General features: G+C 60.9%; 1 protein-coding gene across 2 annotated transcripts in view; it reads right to left on the bottom strand.

Annotated features, from left to right (window-relative positions):
• Positions 1 to 9558, bottom strand: part of AXIN1 (axin 1) — a 61616-nt gene that overhangs the window by 7256 nt on the left and 44802 nt on the right. Inside the window, exons 4-7 of one of the 2 annotated variants that reach the window (XM_077762711.1) lie at positions 9097 to 9234; positions 3346 to 3875; positions 2591 to 2761; positions 338 to 583 (exon numbers count right to left, since the gene is read on the bottom strand). In XM_077762711.1, the coding sequence (XP_077618837.1) occupies positions 338 to 583; positions 2591 to 2761; positions 3346 to 3875; positions 9097 to 9234 (1085 nt within the window). Of the gene's footprint in view, positions 1 to 242; positions 584 to 2590; positions 2762 to 3345; positions 3876 to 9096; positions 9235 to 9558 lie in introns of those variants that run through there. The other variant, XM_077762710.1, reaches the window with a different exon arrangement.

The raw sequence follows: 9558 nt of genomic DNA, 5'->3' as shown, positions 1-9558 counted from the left end.
TCACACCGCGCGGCGGCCTGCCGCCCCGCCCCCCAGGCGCCCCGTTGGAGAGAAACCAGAACTGCTGGCGTGCCCAGGCCCCGGGGGGCTACAGCCCCAAAGCTGTGCCCAGGCGGCCCTGACTGGGGGTGCGGCCTGCTCTCCCTGACGCCCCTACCTCTGCTTCGAGGGTAACTTGCTGGCNACCGCGCGGCGGCCTGCCGCCCCGCCCCGCAGGCGTCCCGTTGGAGAGAAACCAGAACTGCTGGCGTGCCCAGGCCCCGGGGGGCTACAGCCCCAAAGCTGTGCCCAGGCGGCCCTGACTGGGGGTGCGGCCTGCTCTCCCTGACGCCCCTACCTCTGCTTCGAGGGTAACTTGCTGGCTCTCTTCTCCTCCTCCTCCAGGCGCCTGCGGGCCTCCTCCAGCTGGGTCAGAGGGTTGGGGGCTGGGTTGGGTGGCATGGTGGGGTCTTGAATGAAGAGGTGAGAGGGCTGGACGGAGTTGCGGAGCTGAGCGCTGACCCAAGGGTGCACGGCACCAGGGCGCTCGACGGACAGGGGCCTGGGACTCTCGTGCGCCTGCTGCTTCTTGGCACCGGAAGACCTTTGGGAGCAAAAGAACAGGCGTTGCAGCATCTGAAAGCGGGCGACAGGCGGGCACGGGGGCAGCTGCACCCTGGCATCTCGTGACACAGCGCTCCTTCTTCTTTTGTAACTCATTTTTTTAAAACATTTCTTCTTCTTTTTTTTTTTAATGTTTTTTATTTATTAGAGAGAGAGAGAGAGAGAGACAGCGTGAGCACGGGAGGGGCAGAGAGAGAGGGAGACACAGAATCTGCAGCAGCTCCAGGCTCCGAGCTGTCAGCACAGAGCCCGACACGGGGCTCGAACCCACGAACCGTGAGACCATGACCTGAGCCGAAGTCAGACGCTCAACCGACTGAGCCACCCAGGCGCCCCAAAGTTTTTTCCATTTTTTCTAACGTTTCCTCCACGTGATCGCACACCTCTCTCCACGTGCATTATCCAGCACGAAGCGCTCTAGACCTGCGCAGTGAGCCTTCGCTGCGCGGCTCTGGATTAGACTGAAAACAGCAGCCTCTCTTGGCCTTGGCTGGCGCCCTTGGAAGAGGGGGCTTCAGCACCAGGTCGGAACCCCGGGAGAGGGCCCCCCCACCGGCTCAGGGCCCTCACGACCCCAGACCTGCCCAAGGGAAGAAAACCCGGGGCACTTGGGATCTTCCTCCTAAGGGGCCCACAGGGCTGGCCACAGGGCTGACCTGGGCTCTGGGGCCCACCCCTGCCCCCTCTCTCCGCTCCCCCCCGCCTCTCCCCCCCGCCTCCCTGGCCTATAACATTGAGAACAAAGACAGCGGCCCACTGCACCCCAGCCGTAGGGAGAGCTGGTCGGGTGACTGAAGTGCCACCATCGAAAATGGCCCATCCCAACATCAAGCACCTTCCAACCTGAGACTGCTTTCAGTTGTGCCTTTTACTCTTCACCCACAGAAACCGTCCATTCGGTGTGGGACAAACAGCCGGGGCAGAGCCGTTCCTTGTGAAAACCCAAGAAAGAAATCCAGAGACTCTCAACTAAAGAAGACAGGGGCTCTGGAAAGCCCCCTCGCCCAGGACGGGTTCTGTGACTGCAAAGGTGTCTGGACGCTGGTGGGAGGCTTGTTCCCACGGCCATGTGGAGACCAGACACAGAGACCCAGGGGTGGCAGTCCCGTGTCTCCGCTCGGGCTGGGCTGCCTGCCAGGTGTGCACACGCCACTCCCTCCCTCCCTCTCTCTCACACACAACACACATGCGCACACACACTCCACCCTCCCCAACCATATTCAAAACAGAGGGTCCGGGAAGTGGGAGACTGAGGAAGGAGGGGTGGCCAGCCCACCAACAGGCAGATCCCACTAGGCTCAGACAGCTGACCTGGGTGTGATGCGTGCGGTCTGGGCCAGCGCCAGCCCCCGAGGGCCCCCCCACAATGGACAGACCCATGGAAGGAAGCAAAGGTGTTTCCAGGGGCCAGTTCCACACCCTCCCAGAGCAGCCCCTGACCCAGTGGGGTCAGTCCAGGGCTCAAGAGGGTGTAGACACTACTGACGGCTGGGGGTGACCAGGTGCGATCACAGACGGCTTCTCCTGGGGGCCCGTCTGTAGTGACGGCCAGATACCTGCCTAACCCCCGGTAACTTAGGTCACTGTCACGTGGAGGCGTCACCACCCCAGAAATAACCTCGGGCCGCAGCTGTGTGAAGGCAGGCCCCCCCTCGGCAGGTTGGGCGCAGCAAGAGGAGCTCAGGCAGAAGCGTGGGGACTTGAGAGCGGGCTCAGCAGCAGGCACTCCTGCCCAGGACACGGAAGCCACGTCAGGATCCCACTGCCAGCACAGGGCCCCACTCGGGGTGGGTGTCGGCAAGCTCACTGCCACCGTGCGTAAGGATATGTGGCTGGGGCCAGGCCTCAGCTTCCAAGACCCTGGCAGAACCGTGCCGAAGGCTCGTCCGTCAGTGGCGCACGCAGGCGCCTGCATCACCCGGGACGTGGGGCACCTCTCACCCGTGGCCGGCGGGGCCGCACCCCCCAGGCCGTCGCCGCCTCTCACCCGTGGCCCGCCTTGCGGTGCCGGCTGATCTCCTTCTCCCCCTCGATGATCCACTGCATGATCTTCTGGTTCTTCTCCGCGTCTTCTGAGGGGCCCGGCACCTCGGCGCCCATGCTCTTCCCTGACTCAGCCTTCTTGGCGTTTCTTCTGGACGCGGTGCCAGCCTTCCCGCTACAAAACCAAGAGACTGGGAGTCAACTGCTGACTTTACCCCCTGGCCTGTTGCTGGACAGTGGCTCCCTGAACGTGGTGGCTTTGATAGAGCTGTGCGTCCTCAGGGACTGTGCACCAATGCCAGGGGCGGGGCGGGCTGTCTGAGTGTTTGGTGGGGAGTGGAAGGTGTCCAGGCAGCACCGGCTGGGAGGGGAGGGCACCCCATCCTTTGCCCTCCCAGCCCAGTCACCCGCCTGGTGGCGGCAGCACCGGGACCCGGTCACTCCTCAGCCAGACGCCTCTCCCTGATCCAAGCACCCTTCAAGGCTGGAGCCCTGGCCGGCCCGGAGCCCCAGGCCAGCCTGGCATACAGGCCTGGCGGTGGGGCCCTTGGGTCACCACCTGCCTGCAGTCTGCAGCTGACCCTCGCTGGGCGACTTTTAAAGGGGAATTCTGGTCCTGAAGACCTGAGCTGAAGCCTCAGGAGACACGGCCTCTCACTGCGACTCCTCCCTCCCCGGGAGGGCACACGTGGCCCTTACTGATACTGCTTCAGGGACAAAGGATCCCAAGGGAAGGGTCAGGTGGCCACAGACACTCACCTGTAGGCCAGGCTGTCGCCGGCGCTGGGGGTGGCGCCCGCGCTCTCTGAGTGGCTGCGGGGCTTGGCCATGTGGCCGTGCGGCTCCGGGCCCCAGGCGAAGCTGCCCTGGACACGGCGGGCGGCCTCCACCTCGGCCTGCTCCTTGGGCCTGGCCGCCCCATGGTGACCGTGGTGGTGGCCGTGCCTGTGCAAGTGCGGGCCGGCCACGTCCAGCTTCGCCCCAGACTTGGGCGCGTGCTTACTGTGCCCAGGGGGCACGCCCCCCAGCACCCCCACAATCTTGGGCACGTGCCCGCTGTCAGGGGAACGGTGGCCGGGCCCCGGCGACTGACAGCCTGGCGTCCTCATGACCCGCTGCACGTGCTCGTCCAGGATGCTCTCGGGGTTCTCCTCGTGCGCGTCCCGCAGGGCCACGCAGCCCACGTCGGCATAGCGGGGCGGGAAGTGGTGCCAGGCCGCGGCCAACGGCAGCTTATGAGCGGCCCCCGGGGGCCCAGAGGGCATGTCACTGTCCTCACCTTCTTCCTCCTGTGGGACAAGGCCACGAGTCACCCCTGGCGCCAGCCGACTCAGACACCTCACCCTCGGGAACAGAAACAAGCCCGCAGCACAGCACCGCGGGGGCCGGCAGCCCCGAGCTCAGGGTGAGGCAGGGCAAGGCGGGGTGCTGCGGAGTGCGAGCACACCCGCGGCCGCCACGCACCAGCAGTTTAAGGACCACCACGCCCACCCAGCCCAGCCCACTGAGAAACCTCGGGAGGGATTCAGTTCTCTTCTCCGTTTCTCAATAAAGAGATTTTTATTTTTTCAGTTGATTTTCCTTGCCCTCAAGTTTATTTCCATGCTTTCCAGTATATTTTCTTCCGTTTTCTTTTAAAGTTGATTTATTTGGGGGGTGGGGCAGAGAGAGAGGGAGAGACACAGAGTCCCAAGCAGGCTCCACACTGTCAGCACAGAGCCTGATGTGGGGCTTGAAATTACGAACTGGTAGATCATAACCTGAGTTGAGATCAAGAGTCAGATGCTTGACCGACCGTGCTACCCAGGCATCCCCTTTCCATTATATTTTCTTTTTTTTTTTTTTAATGTTTTATTTATTTCTAGGAGAGAGAGAGAGAGACAGCGTGAGCAGGGGAGGGTCAGAGAGAGAGGGAGTCACAGACTGAAACAGGCTCCAGGCTCCAAGCTGGCAGTCAGCACAGAGCCCGACGCGGGGCTCGAACCCACGAACCGTGAGATCATGACCCAAGCGAAAGTCGGACGCCCAACTGACTGAGCCACCCAGGCGCCCCCATTATATTTTCAAAGGGAACACGTCCTTGTACTGAAGAGCTCTTGTTTTCTGCTTTACTACTCTGCTCTGTTATTCTTGGTTGATTGTCACGTTACAACTAGTTGGGTTTTGCTGGAGTCTCTGACAATCAAGAGGGCCGTATCTGACCAGTCTAATTCCAAGACAAATCTTGTATGTATTTTCTCACCTCACTGAATTGTGCATAACGGGGAGTAAACCGGAATAACAGGGAGTAAATCCGGTAATAACCGGAAAGAATGGGATAGCTACTCCTGTGCTATCTCGAAAATCTCGAAAACTCCACTACGAAACATCACTTATGGGAAAGCCCCTCCCCCTCACTAGGACAGGTGGTCAGGTACAGACGCTTCAGTCTGTGCTCAGGGAGAAGGTGGCACCGAGGAGGACAGAGGGGCAGGCGCATGGGTGGGGGGAGGGGGAGCGTGCCCCTCTCGGGCAGACCGGGGCCCCGGGCTCCCACAGCCCACCCCAATTCACATCCCAGACCCTCTACTGTGCCCTCCGAGGGACACGGACCCCCGCGATCCCCAGGGGGCGGCAGGGGGGTGGTGGTGGACGCTCCGGGCTCTGCATATGTAGGGAANTACAACTAGTTGGGTTTTGCTGGAGTCTCTGACAATCAAGAGGGCCGTATCTGACCAGTCTAATTCCAAGACTAATCTTGTATGTATTTTCTCACCTCACTGAATTGTGCATAACGGGGAGTAAACCGGAATAACAGGGAGTAAATCCGGTAATAACCGGAAAGAATGGGATAGCTACTCCTGTGCTATCTCGAAAATCTCGAAAACTCCACTACGAAACATCACTTATGGGAAAGCCCCTCCCCCTCACTAGGACAGGTGGTCAGGTACAGACGCTTCAGTCTGTGCTCAGGGAGAAGGTGGCACCGAGGAGGACAGAGGGGCAGGCGCATGGGTGGGGGGAGGGGGAGCGTGCCCCTCTCGGGCAGACCGGGGCCCCGGGCTCCCACAGCCCACCCCAATTCACATCCCAGACCCTCTACTGTGCCCTCCGAGGGACACGGACCCCCGCGATCCCCAGGGGGCGGCAGAGGGGGGGGGTGGTGGACGCTCCGGGCTCTGCATATGTAGGGAATCAGTTTTATGGGTTTGAAATGTTATAGGTTTGCTGACCCATCTAGGTAAGAGTTTTCACTTTCTTCTTTATTCTTCTCTCCCAAATTTTACAACAAAACTGTTATTTAAAAATTTGCAATTATTCTCTTTTTTAAAAAGACTATAGTTTGGGCACCTGGGTGGCTCAGTCAGTTAAGCATCCGACTTCAGCTCAGGTCATGATCTCGCGGTTCATGGGTTCGAGCCCCGCTTTGGGTTCTGTGCCGACCGCTCAGAGCCTGGAGCCTGTTTCAGATTCTGTGTCTCCCTCTCTCTCTGACCCTCCCCCGCTCACTTCTCTCTCTGTCTCAAAAATAAAATAAACTAGGGGCGCCTGGGTGGTTTAGTCGGTTAAGCGTCCGACTTTCGCTTAGGCCATGATCTCGAGGTTCGTGGGTTCGAGCCCCGCGTCGGGCTCTGTGCTGACTGCCAGCTCGGAGCCTGGAGCCTGTTTCAGTCTGTGACTCCCTCTCTCTCTGACCCTCCCCTGCTCATGCTGTTTCTATCTCTCTCTCCTAGAAATAAATTTAAAAAATTAAAAAAAATAAACTATAAAAAAAAAAAAAGACTGTAGCTTATGGCATAGTTATACGTGCCACCTTTTGTAAGATCATACAAGATAGGGCCTCTCACGTCCATACGGATTCCTGGTAGATATGTAGTTAAATTTGATTGTCTCCTGTTTTGTTCTGTTTTGAAGCACACAGTGCTGTCAGGTGGGTCTGCATGGCCACCTGCGGGGCAGTGAGCCCCCCGGAGACGGAGGGAGGCCTCTGGGGGCAGAGTGGCTACAGGCCAGAGACTGTGACAGAGAGCCTGGCACCGTGTCCAGAAGCCACCGCGGGCCCGCCAGTTGATTCCGGACTGATACTTGGGAAACACAAGGGGCTACTGGTCTGAACATCTGTTCAGTCATCGAGCACCGGGCAGTCTGTGCGGCCGGGTCCAGGCCCCCGAGAGCGTCTGGTAGATCCAGGCGCAACTGTGTGCACCCGACAGGGAGGCCATGGAGAAAGAGACTACAACTCAGACACGAGAGAAATACACCGGATGCCTATGGTTGCCTTTACGATGCCCATTCAGCCCGGCCACCTGCAGGGCCACGGGCACGTGGAGCCACGACGACAGACTTGACACAATTACGAGAGCCTGGTTCTACAACGAAGAAGAGAGTGAACGCCTCCTTCCTTAAGCTTCTCCCACAAACCGCTGGGGACTTTTACCTCATGAGTGACCCGAGGGGGTTGGTGGAGGCCCGCTCGGGCCACCGACGTGCTATGGTGCCAGCCCTGTGACCGCACGCAAGCCAGGGTTTGGCTCCCGCTAAATCCTGCTGTGCCCCACGGCAACTCCGTTCCAGACTGCTGATCCCTCAGAGAAGGTTACCAGACAGGCCGGGCACCCGACAGCCCCTCCACTCGCGGAGGCCTCCGCTGGACCCTGAGGGACAGGCGGCCTCCACAGCTGCCCCCTTAGTGTGCACCCAGCCCCGCTGGACCCCAGGCTGGTGGACGGGCAGTGGGTGGGCACTGCGCCGCCTACATGGGAGTCACCTGGTCGCTGGGAGAGAAGTTCAGTGACTCCGCACGGGTGCTCAAACACACTTTCACGCGGTTCCCTCAGCATCTGGCCGTCGCCTCGGTGACCACCCCCCCTTCCCGGCACCACCACGAATCCCAGGTTTTGACACGCTAGGTGAATCTGAAAAACGTGGGGGGTGGGCAGGCCCCTTATTTCAAACCTGGGTGTCACCGGACAGCAAGGGCATGGCCCGTGTGCAATGCACGGAGGGCACGACAGAAAAGCGCTGGCTGTGACCGTGGCCGTGCCCCACGGCGGCGTCTTCAGACCCGGGCGCACACGACTCCCTGGGGGAACATGGAGGCTGAAAGAGGACCCCCCGGGGTTCTGACGGTCCGAGGGCTCAGGTCTGCGTGGCAAACGTGGACGTCCGGCGATCACGTACAGAAACACTTCCTTCAAGAACAATCAGGCTTTTGGTGTGTCTTGTTTTTGTTTTGAGAGCGAGCGAGAGAGTGTGAGTGCAGGTCTGCAAGAGGGGCCTGGGCGAGGGGGGACAGAATCCTGCCAGGCTACACGCTCAGCACAGAGCCCTACGTGGGACTCAACCCCATGACCCTGGGATCACGACCTGAGCTGAAATCAAGGGTCGGATGCTCTACCAGCTGAGCTGCCAGGCGCCTCCACAACAATTGTTTGTTTTTGAGGTTTAGGTATTGGGCGTGGAGTACTGAGGAGGGGCTGGAAGACACCCACCTGGTAGTGGCCATTTTTTCTTTTTTTTAAAAAGCAAACTCCACACCCAACATGGGGCTTGAACTCACAACCCTGAGAGGAAGAGTCACTCATTCCACCGACTGAGCGAGCCGGGCTGTTTCAGTAGGAACGTCCTACCTGCTGGAGACCTAACGACAGCGTCCAGCGACACAGCGGCTGCGGGACCCCGGGGCACGGGGCCTCGAGGGTAAACAACCTGGTGAAGTGCAAGGAGCATGGGGAAGGCCTCGCTCGAGGGACACGCCTGTCATCAGCGCCTCAGGACGGAAGCCCCTGAGCACGTGGGGGAACGAACCCTGCAGGATGACACCCATGGGCCACAGAAGCCAAGCGTCTCTGGCAGTTACAGCCCAGGAATAAGTCACAGATCACGCGAAATCGCCCGAGTGTCCCGCCTTCCACCAGGCACGGGCGCAGGTCAGAAAACAGCACGCAGGGGTCTCTGTCTGAACATGACCCTCTTCGCACCTGGGATGACAAGTGGGGCTCCCAGCCCCCCTGCCAAGTGCACGCTCTGCTCCCCACATGGGCACAGTGCCCGTGGAGCCTGTCCCCTGGGGCCTGGCACGGGGTGTGTGGGACCTGCCTGTGTGCGTCGCCTGCCGTTAACAGTCCTCCCTGAGCTGAGCTGATGTTGCTCTGGCCTGGCCACCGCTTGGGGACGGCAGCGGGGCGGGGTCTCCCCAGAAGCATGTGGAACAGGACCCCCGGCTCCCTGCAGGCAGAGGAGCGGCTGCTGAGTGCCTACTGATTGCTCTCAGGCCGGGCCCAGGGCCCCGGCCATGGGGACCTCATGCCCGTGAGGCAGTGAGGACTGGGTTCGTGCAGTGGCGGCCGCAGGGACGGGCGTCACAGCAGAGCGGCCAGCCCACCAGGACAGGGCAGAGGGCGTCGGGAGCTGGCGTCCTGGGAGCCTCACACCGCCCTCAACTCAACCAAATGGGAACAGGCTAATCCAGAAACTGGGATGGCCGCGGCCCACCCCAGGAGGGGCCCACCCCAGGAGGGGCCCACTCACCATCCGGACGCGTTTCAGCCGCTCCTCCAGCTTCTCCTCGGCCTCCCGCGTCCGCTGGATGGCCTCCAGGCGGTGGATGAGCTCCGCGGCGAACTTCTGGGGCTCCACGCGGATCTCCTTTGGCATTCGGTAAGTGCGCTGCAAGGAGACACCGCCGATGAGCCGGCCGCGCGCAGCCCTGCACGGTCGGCCCCGTCACGACGGCGCGCGGGCACTTTCTGCATGAGCGGAAACAGCGTGTGAAACCTGGGTTTCCTCTGAAAGCGAGTGGTCACCCTTTCGTCCTGCTGCCGGGGTCCTCGCTGCCCCCTTGTCTTGTCTGACTCAAGGCCTCCTTCAGCCAGCACGGTCCCGGGAGGGAGCACACAGCCCTGGCGACCGCTTCCCCAGCCTCGCACGACCACAGAACCGGGGGCTCGGAGCCGGCAGGCGCCGCGTTAGGGCTGGGTCAGGATACCACGG

This window comes from Crocuta crocuta, unplaced genomic scaffold (genome assembly GCF_008692635.1).
Source record: "Crocuta crocuta isolate KB4526 unplaced genomic scaffold, BGI_CrCroc_1.0 scaffold234, whole genome shotgun sequence".
NCBI classification, from domain to species: Eukaryota; Metazoa; Chordata; class Mammalia; order Carnivora; family Hyaenidae; genus Crocuta; species Crocuta crocuta.
Note: the sequence above shows the minus strand (reverse complement) of the source record. Positions and strands in the feature narration are given on the sequence as shown.